At 41.4% G+C, this 14,651-nt stretch overlaps 1 protein-coding gene and 1 pseudogene across 1 annotated transcript in view; both read right to left on the bottom strand.

The window, feature by feature from the left end:
* Window positions 1-9,048, bottom strand: part of ALDH1L2 (aldehyde dehydrogenase 1 family member L2) — a 53,550-nt gene extending 44,502 nt beyond the window's left edge. Inside the window, exon 1 of the mRNA XM_003783286.2 lies at window positions 8,988-9,048. Within this exon, the coding sequence (XP_003783334.1) occupies window positions 8,988-9,035 (48 nt within the window). The 5' untranslated portion in view covers window positions 9,036-9,048. The remainder of the gene's footprint in view (window positions 1-8,987) is intronic.
* LOC100947097 lies at window positions 5,320-6,927 on the bottom strand (annotated as a pseudogene).
* Window positions 9,049-14,651: the final 5,603 nt, after the last annotated feature.

Raw genomic sequence — 14,651 nt, 5'->3', positions numbered from 1 at the left:
CAAAAAATAGCCAGGCATCGTGGGGGGTGCCTGTAGTTGCCCAACTACAGGTGGGTGCCTGTAGCTACTCGGGAGGCTGAGGCAAGAGAATTTAAGCCAAGAGTTTGAGGTTGCTGTGAGCTATGATGCCACAGCACTCTATCGAGGGCAACATAGTGAGACTCTGTCTCAGAAAAAAAAAAAAAGGAAAAGAAAAGAAAAAAGAAAAAGAAAGGGTTAGGGGTTAGGGTCTACAGAATTTGGATTTAGAATGCATTTTTTCCCCTTCAGTCTGAATGAGATTCTCTACTCCTATGGAAAGTCATTCTAATATGAATGGCAAAACATAACTATAGTCTAGAAAGTAGAAGGGAAGAGGAGTGAGAGGGGAGGGGAGGGGGGATATGAAAGGAGGGAAGGTATTTGGGGGGACCTCACCTAATGTGCATGATGCAATGGTACATTTCAAAATTATTATGAAATGAGTATAATTGTGATGGATGTGTTACTTAGTTCAATGTAAACATTTCACATTGTATATCGAAGCAGTACCCTGAACCCCATAAATGCATCAATGTACAAAGTTATGATTTAATAAAAAATAATTTAAAAAAAGAAAGAAAGTCATTCTAAATTAGTAAACCCTCACAGTACAAACTTAATTTCCCCTTCTGCCCCAGTTTATTAAGAGCATAGATAACATCCCTTTTTAGGCATGAAGTTAAAAGGATACCAGATCCCAACTCCCCTGTAATTGAGCTGATAATTAAACAAATTAAGGTTTTAGTTGAAGTTTCTATCCCAAAAGAGCCTAATTAAGGCTTCAACATCTGACAAATACTTGACAAGCAAACAGATTAACACTGTAAGAACAGAAAATTTCCCCATAGATAATGCATGGTTGACCTTTTAATTTCCTCTCTTCAAAAAATCAAAATATCTCTATCTTTAATACTCTATCTTCAAATCCTATAATTAATACTGTTGCATGAAATAGAATCTATATTTTGTCCACCTAGCAAAAATTTGGCTGTCGCTGTATGGCACACAAAAACACATAACAGGCTCGGCACCTGTAGCTCAAGTGGCTAAGGTGCCAGCCATGTACACCTGAGCTGGCTGGTTCAGATCCAACCCGGGATTGCCAAACAACAATGACAGCTGCAACCAAAAAATAGCCATGCATCATGGCAGGTGCCTGAGGTCCCAGCTAATTGGGAGGTGGAGACAGGAGAATCGCTTGAGTTCAGGATTTGGAGGTTGCTGTTAGCTGTGATGCTACAGCACTCTACCCAGGGCGACAGGTTGAGGCTCTGTTTCAGAAAAAACAAAACAAAACATGTAACAACAATAATGAACACCACTCAACAAGACACTGCCATGTGTCAACACAAACTATGAGCTATCAACTATGAGCCACTGATATACTAAGGTTATGAAACCCAATCAAGTTGTTTGTACAGTGTTATCAACGGAAGCACATGGTATCAAGTTCACAAACGTACAACTACAACTCTGATGGTCATTCCAGAAAAAGAGTTTCAAAATTGCTTTGAAAGGTGGACTAGGCACTGGTGTTGATGCACAGATTCCCAAGGGAAGTACTTTGAAGGTGACCATAGTGATAGTTAGCAGTGAGGTATGTAGCACTTTTTCTAGGATGAATTCCCAAACTTAATTGTCAGACCTCATGTGACAGCCAACAGCAAGAGTCTTCCCTGGGGAGTTTGAGTCAGGAAAAAAAGGTGGCAATAAGAGAAAACACTTTAATAAGACCTTGGTATATAAACTAATACGTTCCTTTTGGAAAAACCTCTGGAGAACACTTAGAGAACTAAAAATAGACCTGCCTACAATTCCTTTATTAGGTATATTCCCAGATGACCAAAAATCGCATTACTACAAAGATATTTGTATCAGAATGTTTATTGTAGCCCAATTCATAATTGCCAGGTCATGGAAGAAGCCCAAGTGCCCATCGATCCACGAATGGATCAACAAACTGTGGTATATGTATACCATGGAATACTATGCAGCCATAAAGAAAGATGGAGACTTTACGTCCTTCATGTTCACATGGATGGAGCTGGAAAATGTTCTTCTTAGCAAAGTATCACAAGAATGGAAGAAAAAGTATCCAATGTACACACCCCTATTATGAAACTAATTTATACCTTTTATATGAAAGCTATAACCTAATTATAGCCTAAGAATACGGGGAGGGAGGAGGGAGAGGGGAGGAGGAATGGGTGGAGGGAGGGGGATTGGAGGGATCACTTCTGAGTTTTATCTTACAAGGGTACAAGTGAATCTTTCTAAGAGTAGAATGTGATCGTTTTAAAACAATAACTAAGAAAATGACATGAAGGCTATGTTAACCAATTTGATGGAAGTGTTTTGGATTGTGTGTGAAAACCCCACACGGTATCCCAGAAGTGCATTAATGTACATAGTTACCATTCAATTAAAAAAAAAAAAAAGAAAAAAGAAAAAAAAAGACCTTGGTATGTACCAGGTATTCACATATATTACCTCATTTGATTGCCCAATGACTCCTCGAGACAGACATTATTAACTCACTTTAACAAGAGCACAGAGAGGTTAAATTACAGCCTGGAGTCAAACAGCCACAAAGTGGCAACCTGAGATTCAAACTCCATTTATTATCTCAGGTTCTGTTTTTTTTTTCCATAATACCAGTTGTGTAATCTTGAGCTGGGTCTCACTTTCCCTCTTCAATTAAAATCAGAATAACGAGTTTGATGAAAACATTTCAAACTGTATATAAAACCAGAACATTGTGCTCCATAATTGCATTAATGTACAGAGCTATGATTTAATTTAAAAAAAAAAGACTTGAGAAAACTCATATGCAGATTTCTACAGCTCTCTTCTCTGCATAGTTCCCTCCTTTATGAAACTGCACTGTGACGTCTGTGGTCCAGAAATCACCTCAAGGCAGAAAGCCACGGCAATTGTGAGGTGTATTTCATTTCTCTCCCTTCTCCCCGGTTACTTGCCCCATGTCTGAAAGTATTTTTTTTTCTTATATCTTATCCAATTTTCTAGTTGTTTATAATAGGAGGTTAACACACACACGCACAGACAAATCAGAATAATAGTAGTACCTATCTCATAAAGTTTTTATAAGGACTCTGTGAGATAAAGTATGTAATGCAATAGCAATTATTATTATTTTTTATTTCAGATTATATGAGGGTACATATGATTGGGCTGCATTGTTTGGGTTTGTGAGGTAAAGTCCAAACTGCAGTTGAGTTCTTCACCCAGCTGTGTGCGCCTACATTGTACCCATTAGGTGGAACTTACCAAATCCCCTCCCCCTATTATTATTATTATACCTAGGTAAATAAAAATAACGATAATGGATATCTCGTATTGGGAATGTACCCTGAGCCAGGGACTATATTAAGCCTTTTTCATTAATTCAGGAGTTATTTATCAAATGCTTATTATATTTCTTTAATCCTCACAGTAGTCCATTTTACAAATGAGAAGTTAAGTCATCTGCCTAAGGACAGAGCCAATCAGGGCAAGATTCAACTCTGGATCCACCTTACTTCCACAGATGTGCTTCTAAGGCTTTGCTATATGGAAAGCTCCCTCCCCCCCCCCTTTTTTAAGCTGTCACCTGGGCGGAGTGCTGTGATGTCACAGCTCACAGCAACCTCCAAATCCTGGGCTTAAGTGGTTCTCTTGCCTTAGTCTCCCAAGTATTCTGGGACTACAGGCACCTGCCACAATACCTGGCTATTTTTTGGTTGCAGTTGTCATTGTTGTTTGGCAGGCTGGGGCTGGATTCGAACCCTCCAGCTCTGGTGTATGTGGCTGCCGAGCCCCCTCCCCTTTTTCAAAAAAAGAAAAATGTACCAGCCTGAGCAAGAGACCTCATCTCTACCAAAAATAAAAACTTTTACAAAGAGGTGACCAACATACAGAGAATATTTTGTAAATAATTTCATAAAATTTTGTAATGAATATTTTGTAAGGAAAGGTACATTGAGCTACAATTTCCCATTTTCCCTATGTATGGTGACTTCAGGGGCAACTTCTTGGACAGTCTGCACTGTAACAACTCCTCATACCAATAGAAACAACACATGATGCTTATAACACATGAGTCTTCAGGATACCACCGTCAATGACAAACTTGTGAAACTTGACTTTCCTATTGCATCATGATATAAAGAAGGTGTTATTGAGGACTATCTTGGCTATCTCGCCAACATTTTTTTCCTACCATACAAAAGATAAGATATTTTGGGCAGCACCTGTGGCTCAAAGGAGTAGGGCGCCAGCCCCATATGCCAGAGGTAGTGGGTTCAAACCCAGCCCTGGCCAAAAACTGCAAAAAAAAGAAAAAAAGAAAAAAGAAAAAAAGATAAGATATTTTAAAAAGAGAAATGTCAAACAAGGGCCTATTAGCAGGCAATGGCAGAAGGGGGAAGAACAGCACCAGGAGATGAGAGCGAGCACCTGGAGGGTGCCAGGTGACCAAGGAATATATCAAAGACTTTGAGAAAAGAAGGAAACAGGATGAAGTCCTGCTGGAGATGCAGGACTTCAGTGCACAGCATTTACCTATATAATATTATAATGGCATATAATTTTTTAAATTAATTTTTAATTATACATACAACATATACCCATAATCTTTTTTTGAAAAAAGAAACAATCACAGATGAAACTGAACCTGTATCATTCTCAATACTGGTCTCCTCCACACTCCCCACAGGAAACTATCATAGTTTGGTGCATATCCTACAGACCTTTTCTAGGGATTTACATACACGGAAATGTACACATAACGTATTTTGTGATTTTAGCAATAATACAAATAATACTATGTATAATGTTCTATAATTTTCCTTGTTAGCACATATAATTCATTATTTAAAGTTGTTGCACAGTATTACATCTCAGTGGATAGCACCAAATTAGTTTCTAGAGTATTGGAGGAACTGTTTTTGCACACCTGTCAAGACACAATACTGTCAGATTTTATGATTTTTGCCACCCCGATGAGAGAAAAATGATATCTTGTTCTGATTTGCATTTCTCCAATTACTAGGTGGGTTGTGCATCTTTTTATGTTTTATTATCCATTTATGTTTCCTTTTTGGTGTATTGTATACTTTCTACATCACTTTGGATTTAAGCTGATGAAGACAACTCAACCACCACCCTTCTTTTGACAGATACAAGCACTCAGCCAAATTGTAGTTCATCACACATACTGTTAATTACAGAAAAGGTATTCATCTCTGGCTTTTGTAGGGGAAATAGAAAGGTTCAAAAACTCCTTTCCTACAGGTAGGATCAACTTTTAAAGGATCCAACTCTGCTTTCTTTGTTGATGAAGTTCTTCAAGAGATCACAGTCCATTTCTGCAAAGCCTGACGTCTGTGTTACTATTGTCAGATGATTTTTGCAAAACCTGAAGTACCATAGAATTCTTCTAAATCCTGGGCGTCATGTTTCACGGCAGCGGAGAGCAGAGTGATTACATTCTCCTCACAGATCCCTTGCTTGATCGTTTACTGGCAGAGCTATTTCAAATGATTTTCTCATAAAATGGAGCCAAGTCCAACAATCCTATGGCCTCCTCAGGAGAAAGGTTGATGCTGTCTGTGTACAGGTATTCCAGAAAGGCTTGGTAAACAGGATATGAAAATTCACTCACTTCTACAATATCATCCTCCTTATCTTCCAGTGAAGAATGAAAATGTTCGCATCTAATTTTGAGAAGGACTTTATGTGCATAAATATAGTTTCCATCAACCAGAAATGTCAGGTCTACAGTGTCCGGGTTGTCAAATTCCCTCTTCAGTGACTCAGCCACAGTGAGGTGGTCATCGGGTTCCACGGAGAAGATGCACCACGTGACCGCAGGAGTGGCAAAGCAGGTGAACACACCATCAGTGCAGGAGAAGTTAGTGAGGTAAGGGAGGACCACTGACTGGCCCTGGCACTGGGCCCCACATATACACATGCCCACCCTGGGTCTTGGCAGCAGATGTGTGGGCAGAACGACAGGCTGCGATCTCTATAATCCTGTCCTTTTCCACAGCGATAGGGGTTGGATAGGACTGGTTGCTTTTATTGCCAGTACCCAGTTGGCCATTAGAATTGGTGCCCCAAGCATACACTTGACCTTGACCTTCATCTGTTAATACTAATGTATGCGTGTAGCCAAAGGCAACCCTCTGGACATGGATGCCTTGCAATGCTGCTATTCTGCAGGGGGTTGGCGGTTGCCACTACTGCCAAGGCCAAGCTGCCCATTTCCATTATAACCCCAGACAAATACCTCCCCAGTGTCTGCTACTACCATGGAGCACATTTGCCCAGATGCTATGGTCACTGTGACTTTATTCTGTAAGCAGCCAGTGACTCGTGGAGGATTGGCTGATTAGCTGTTGATCAAGATCCCACCTGTCCAGAGTTATATAACCCCAGGCAAATACCTCTCCATCAGATGTTAGCACCAAAGAATGGTAAGACCCACAGGCAATGACTTGTTTGTTTGACAAATTAGTAGAGCTATGACAGGGTACTAAACCATGATTAGCTGTCTCATTGCCCAGCTGCCTATAAGCATTATGACCCCAGGTAAAGACCTCCTTCTGTTGTTGCAAGGACAACATGTGGGCCATTCCCATAGCTGAGGCAGGCTATCTTTTTGTCACTTAAAGAATCCAATTTCCGAGGTTCAATGGCGCTCTGGATGTCACCTAACCCCAAACAGCCACAGCAGTTTGTGCCAAGCATAAAAATCTCATCATTTACTGTAGTATATAAAACTTCATTGCCAGCACTGCCAAAGACACAAGCCTGACGGATTAACTGCAGTTCTTCCTCAGAACAAAGGGAAAAAATTGGTCACTTGCCCACATCTAACATCTTCAAAGATGACAGAGTAGCCTGTATTGGCTGATTGTTTTAAATTTCTGCAGCCAAGTATTTGGTCATCTTTAATCCTGTTCCTTTTAGATCCTTGTAAAGTTGTCTTCTAGTACAAAGTTTATGTCACTCAGTGCCTCCCTGAGCCGCATCTGCTCCGCCTCCTGGCTCAGAGTTGGCACCTCCCCGTGAAGTGCCTGGCCCAGAGGGGAAGGAAGGGGAGTGCAGGCGAGAGGAGGGGATTGGCAACAGCGCCTCGCCTGGATCCTCATTTTATACAGAGTAAAATATACCTTATTATTCATTTATTATTATTATTATTGGGTGTTTTTTAGACAGAGTCTCACTTTGTCACCCTCAGCAGAGTGCCATGGTGTCATAGCTCACAGCAACCTCAAACTCTTGGGGTCAAGTGATCCTCTTGCCTCAGCCAACCAAGCAGCTGGGACTACAGGCGCCCACTGCAACACCCAACTAGTTTTTCTATTGTTATTAGAGACAGGGTCTTCCTCTTGCTCAGGCTGATCTCAAACTCCTGAGCTCTAGCAATCCACCTGCCTGGGTCTCCCAGAGTGCTAGGATTATAGGTGTGAACCACCACACCTGGCACATTATGTAATGTTTTCTTGTTGGCCACTGAGGAGTCTGCCTTCTTCCCAGCCATATCTGTCACTGCTTTTGTAACGCACTCCTTTAGGTACAGCTGGGCCCGCCTGACCATGCCAGGTGCTTCTCCACATCCATGCTTTTATTTATGCCATTTGCCACCTGAGTGTTCACTCTATATTACTGAAATCTTATGCAAACCCCAGTAATAATTTGTTTTCATTCTTCAAGACTCCCTTCTGCTCTCCAAAAAAGACAAATTAATGAAAGATGTTGAGAGAGGAGGCCAATTAAACAAGTAGGCACAGCTCTGTGTTCTCTGTGCCATTGCCCAGATCCAATGTGCCATCTGCCATAAGAAGCTCAGGAGGGGTGCACAGCACTGCTTAGGAGAGCAGGTGAAAGCCCTCGCAGAGCAGGGCTTCCTTTTATCCCCCCCTTATTTTATAAAAGGTGACTATCCCCCCAAATAACTAGAACTGATCGCCAGGAGTAAAATGATTTCTCATTATTTGGGGTTGTCTAGGGTACAAGCTTTCCCATTTAGGCAAGTCTGGGCCAGTTCTTGGCACTACTTCTCTCTGCCTCCAAGTTTTTACATCTGTATGTTCATAGGGCTTTGGCATGGCAGAGAAAATGAATCGAAAAGCAAATTCTTTTGTAAGACAGCAAGCATGTACTTCTTATAAAAGAGAATGTACGGTGAACGGAATTGTTTTGGGGGGGGTTCTTTGTCTTCCCTAAACAGCTTGGAGTCTGCCTTAAACCCAGAGAGGCATCTCTCCCCAGGCCCGCTAAGTGCTGAAAGCAGCACCACATGCAACGTGTCCACTCTCCTTCCATTTCTGGAGGAGCTGATGCAATTCCAAGGCGCGGGGCTGAGCCAGAGCTTCGTTCCTGTGCCACGGATTTAATAATGTTCCAGCGTGGCTGCCGCTTCAGCTCCTGGTAGTCCTAGAAATCTTGCCATCTGCAGCTCGGTTCAGGAATACTGAGCTTGCAGCCATCAGCTCTGACAGTCATTATTTGAATGCGCCCTGTATACCAGTGTCAGAGCTTGCACCTCTCAGCGAGGACCCGGCTGACAGGCTACTACCTCTTCCAGAGCCGGTCTCCCTTCTATACACTTCATCTCTTGACCAGGGATCTCACGATTGAAACGAAAAAGGAAAGGAAGCAGACTCCGCTGTCTTCACCAAGTGTCTGCTCCCACCTTGTCATCCCAGCCAGACCTGACATTTTCAAAAATTGCATCTTCAGCCCCTTCCCCGTAGAAAACAATGGCAAGCTTTACAATTCCCCTCCAGGACCCCCGCCCCCCGGCCCTTATCTGAGGATCTTAAACACATCCTCTTGGCCCTTTAGCAAAGTCTAGGCATTGCTGCCCACCCCCAGTCCCACCGTCCTGGCCCTCCCGCCCCGGAATCTGGAAAGCAGGACAGGGTGAGAGCCAGGACGCTCGCCCGGGCAGGACTCACCCGGCCGGTGGAGAAGCTCCGGAGCGCCTGGCTGCCACGCCGCAGCATGCTGGAAAGGAGCGCTGGCGCGGGAGGCACGGCGGAGCGGGAAGCAGGCGGGCGGAGCAGCCTGGGCGCGGCCTGCAGCCAGGATGCCCGGGACTGCCCGGCTCGCGGCTCTCTGCCTCCGCTAGCCGGGAGCCCAGCCCCCGGCCCCGCCCCGCCCCCTCAGCTGGCAAAGCCCCGCCTCCTCGGCTGGATGCGCCCCTCTCCCGCGGCTCGCGGAGCACTAGCCACCAATCCCGCGCTACCAGGCGTGGGGACACGGCTTTGGTGCTAAGCTCACTCCCGGCCCCAGTGACAGCGGATAGCGGCTGCCTGAACTCCCTCGGTTCGGGTAGTGGTCCAGCTGCTTACAGGCTGTGTGTTGTACCAGTTACTCAGACTTTCTGAGATACATAGGGATCTCCCGGCAGATACCGGCAGATAACAGATATGTGCCTTTCTACCTCATCTTTCGGGAAGAAACGCTGACTCTCTTTAGCTGAGCACTTGACTTAAAACGAACGCCTTAGTCTGGCTTTCAAGGCCGTCTACAATTTGGCATTTACTCTTATCGCTCACTGCTCTTTTGCACGTGTAATTCTGCGGACTTCTTCCCAGACAATAACTCTTCCCAGAAGAGCTGGTCACTTGTCACACTCTTGACCTGACCCTTCTTCTTTTCTTAAAAGTAGAGCTTAAATGCTGCCTCACAGAAGCACTTTTTCTGATTCCTCCATTAACGTCTTTATTCCTTTCAAGTAATCTTTCCCTCCTCTGAACTGGGAAGCATTTTTGTCCACACAGTTCTTACGAATGTTTCAATTTGTTACTGGTATTTGTGTGGCTCTTTGTTATCTTCTCTATTGGAAGCTCCTCGTTGGCTGAGTTTATGTCTGACGCAGCAGGACTTATAGTTCAGATAAGCAGAGCTTTTAAAAATAACTTGACAAATCCCATGACTTTGGGAGGCCAAGGTGGGAGGATCACTTGAGCTCAGCAGTTGGAGGCTGCAGTGATCTCACCACTACACTCTAGCCTAGTCAACAGAGCAAGACTCTGTCTCAAACAAACAAAACTTGTTGAAAGAGAATAAAGGAATGAATGTATTTAAGAGAGTAACAAAGGCCAGGCAGTGGCTCACGCCTGTAATCCTAGCACTCTGAGGGGCTGAAGATGGTGGATTGCCTGAGCTCAGGAGTTGGAGACCAGCCTGAGCAAGAGCAAGAGCCCATCTCTAAAAATAGCCAGGCATTGTGGCAGGCCCTGTAGTCTAAGCTACCTGGGAGGCGGAGGCAAGAGGATCACTTGAGCCCAAAAGTTTGAGGTTGCTGTGAGCTATGATGCCACCACACTCTACCAAGGGCGTCAAATTGAGACTCTGTCTCAAAAGAAAGAAAGAAAGAAAGAAAGAAAGAAAGAAAGAAAGAAAGAAAGAAAGAAAGAAAGAAAGAAAGAAAGCTAGCTAGCTCGGTGAATTGCAAGAACCATCCAGGGGGTTTTGCTTTGGGAACTATCTCTTGGCAGTTTAACCCATGCCCCTGACTGCATTTTGTGACTTCTTGCTTCTTTGAAACTGCCAAATATATATGTTTTTTTGTTTTTTGTTTTTTGTTTTTTTTGGCCAGGGCTGGGTTTGAACCCACCACCTCTGGCATATGGGACCAGTGCCCTTCTTCTTTGAGCCACAGGCACTGCCCGAAACTGCCAAATATTGATATTCACTTTATTTGTTCTGATCTGTGTGTCCTTGGGGAAGAGTGGGCAAGGAGTGTGGTTTTCCTTTTTCCTTTTTTGAATCTTTTGGCAGCTGTGGAGGGGGGGGGTGTTTGCTTCAGACTGTACTGCCCTGAACTCTTTTTTCCCCACTATGGTTCCATAGTTACACATTTCCACTACCAAGTTTAGAAAATGTAGAGCAGATGTTCACCTAGAGATAATAAACTATTCATGATGTCTAAGTTTTTTTTTTTTCTGGAAGAACCAAAAATGTAGTTCCCTTGATAATCAGAAGTTAGATCAGATGCAATAAGAGAGTCTGACAAACAAAAAAAACTGCATCTAGATTTCTATACTCAGCAAAAATAGTGCTTAATAATGGAGATAAAACAAAGTCATTTTTAGAAACAAAAACTTACATGATTAGTAGACATACAATACAGGGAATATGAAAGAGTATACTTCCAGCAGAAGAAAAATTACCCATGTGGAATGCAGGAAGAGCAATAAAAAAGGTAAAGTTGAGGAAATTAAAATGAAGATTGAGTGCATGAACAATAATGGCATAATAGTATATTATTATGTACTGGTATATATATTACTATTACTGGTATAGTATAATAATATATACTATATAGAATATATACTACTACATATAATATAATAGTATATATTATAATATTATACTGCATGAACAATAATGGCATAATAGTATATTATTATAATCAAGGAATATAATAATATAATTTCCATATGTATATGTGAAAATATACAAGTATAGGAACAACAACAAAAAGTTGTTGGATTAAATGTAAATACTGAGAGGAATGAAATGTTCCTTAAGCAGAAAGAATATAATCCCGGATAGGCGGCTCTCGTAGCTCAGTGGGTAGGGCTCCAGACACATACACCCAGGTTGGGGTTCAAATCCAGCACAGGCCAGCTAAAACAACGATGATAACTATAACAAAAAAATAGCTGGGGGTTGTGGTGGGTGCCTGTAGTCCCAGCTACTTGGGAGGCTGAGGCAAGAGAATGGCTTAAGCCCAAGAGTTTGAGGTTGCTGGGAGCTGTGATGCCACAGCACTCTACCCAGAGTGCCAACTTGAGACTCTGTCTCAAAAAAAAAAAAAAATATATATATATATAGTCCTGGGTGGAAGTGCAGAGATGAAGGAATGAAAAACAACTGAATGGATAAATACGAGGTTAAATTTAAGTTAATATTAACTGCATGAAACAATAACGTTTTATGGAGTTCAAAAATATGTGGAATCAAAATACATAACAATATAACAAAATACATAACAATATATGGTTTTCTGGAGGAGGGGATGAAGTTAAAATATTTCAAGATCGAAGCATTCTTGGAAATAATAAAAGTACTTATGTATATTAGACTTGAATAAGTTAAGGATGCATATTATAATCTCCAGTACAACTACTGAAAGAACAGTAGTAGAATGTATACTACCTAGTTAATGGGATATGTAACTATCAAGACAACAGAATTATTTAAAAAAATCTATCCAAAGGAAAGCAAGAAAAAAGAGAAAAGGGAACATGAACCAGATAGAAGGAAAATATTATCACATCTAACATATTTATGATGTTAGATTTAAGCCTAACTATAGCAATAACTGCATTAAAGTGAAATGGTACAAAATATTATGTGACTACCCATAATAATTTAAAAAATTAAATAAAATAAATAAAATGGAATAAATGCTTTAATTAAAAAACAAAGCCCAGAATGCTCAAAAACAAAACACTTAAGAGAAATTTGTAAAATATAAAGATTCCAAAAGGATGTCTTAAAAAAAAAAAAAACCTTAATAAAACACTTACTAAAAGGTATCAATTCAACAGGGAGATATCTACATTCTAAAGCTTTTTATACTGAATAATATAGCCTCAAATTTTATAAAGCAAAAATTATCATATTTTAAGGAAAGATAAATAAGCTTCCAATCATACTTAAAGATTTTAACAAACCTTTTCCAAATAGTGATAGAAGCAAAGACAAAGAAAATTTAAATAAAATGATAATGTACTTGACCTAATTAACAAATATAGAAGCAACCACACATTCTTTTTAAGTACATACAACATATTTTCAAAAATTCACCAGATACTCCACTATGAATCATTGAAATCAGGCTCGGCACCTGTAGCTCAAGTGGCTAAGGTGCCATTCACATACACCAGGGCTCGTTGGTTCGAATCCAGTCCAGGCCTGCCAAACAACAATGACAACCGCAACCAAAAAATAGCGAAGCGTTGTGGTGGGTACCTGTAGTCCCAGCTTGGGAAGCTGAGGTACGAATATTGCTTACGCCTGAGGGTTTGAGGTTGCTGTGAGCTGTGATGCCACAGCACCCTACCAAGGGTGACGTAGCAAGTCTCAAAAAAAAAAAAAAAAGAAGAAGTGGGGTTCTAAAAGATTTTTCTCTCTGCGCTGGATCTTAGCCAAAAGGCCAAGAAACACTGAGATTTTTTTCTCTGTTGTTGAACTTCATTTGACCTAGAATTGTTATTGTTTCATTTTTTTTCTTGTCTTTTTTTTGAGACAGAGCGTCAAGCTGTCGCCTGGGTAGAGTGCTATGGCATCACAGCTCATAGCAACCCCCCAACTCCTGGGCTTAAGCGATTCTCTTGCCTCAGCCTCCCAAGTAGCTGGGATCACAGGCATCCACCACAATGCCTGCCTATTTTTTTTTGGTTGTAATTGTCATTGTTGTTTGGCAGGCCTGGGCTGGATTCAAACCCACCAGCTCTGATGTATGTGGCTGGTGCCTTAGCCACTTGAGCTACAGGTGCCAAGGCTCTTGTCTTTTTTTTTAAGGGATAAGTTCTCAAGTTCTTGCTCTATCACCCAGGCTGGGGTGCAGTGGCGCAATCACAGCTCATTCTAATCTCCAGTTCCTAGGCTCAAGTGATCCTCCTTCTTTAGCCTTCTGAGTAGCTGGGACTACAGGCATACCTGAAAATACTGGACTAATGTTTTTAAAAAATTTTCCCAGGAAGGTCTTGAATTCCTAGCCTCAAGGAATCCTTCCCTCTTGGGTTCCCAAAGCACTGAGATTAAAGCCTTGAGCTACTGCGCCTGGTGTCATTTTTAACAATAGAATTTTTCTTGGGCTGTTTGCCCAGTCCACTGTATCCTCGCGTGACCCCAGTGCTTACAGTGTTTTTCAGTTCTTTCTTGTGAGAATATCCTTTTGTTGTTTTTGTCGAAGATATAAATGAAGTGTGCATGAGCATAGACTATTGAATCCACGTCTGTGCCATGTCTGTAAATACAATCATTTGTACAACTTTCTGCAAATGTCTGAATTAATTTCACACATTAAAAACCACGAAGGTGATGTGCCAAGTTAAAGCCCAAAAATTCCCACACAAAATGCTGTGTGGATGTTAGAGTTTTGTGAAAAGCTTTGCACTGTGAGAGTGCTTTATAGTCTGAGTTTACAAAATACTAAATTGGGAACTTTATTTAGTCTGCCATAGGCAAGGGCTTTCTTTTGTGACTAAAGTCTGTGACATTCAGGGGCCTTGTGCAGTAAGGATGTGTAGCTTGAGGACCTGTTTTGTCCTAGACATAACATTCGTTCAGAATTTTATTAAATTGCAAGTTACATAATTTATAAACTTTTTTAAATATAGAAAATTTTTACTTTACTTTCCACAGTCAGCTTTAGGGATTTTAGCATACAATTCTGTATGTTTCCATTCCCTCCTCTTATCTGGTTGTTGATTTCATTCAAATGTGGCCATCTTAACTGTTTAGAAATATTGCTATTTTTAAAATGTTAAATGAATACTCCATTTTATAGTCTAGAAGAGGGGTGTTTCCTTCATAAATCTTTTTTATGAACCACTTTTGGACTTCTATTACTATTAGTGCTTAGTTATTATTTAAGC

The sequence above is a fragment of the Otolemur garnettii genome, unplaced genomic scaffold (assembly GCF_000181295.1).
Source record: "Otolemur garnettii isolate 467f Iridium unplaced genomic scaffold, OtoGar3 scaffold00007, whole genome shotgun sequence".
Classification (NCBI taxonomy): domain Eukaryota; kingdom Metazoa; phylum Chordata; class Mammalia; order Primates; family Galagidae; genus Otolemur; species Otolemur garnettii.
This window is presented reverse-complemented; position numbering and strand designations above follow the sequence as displayed.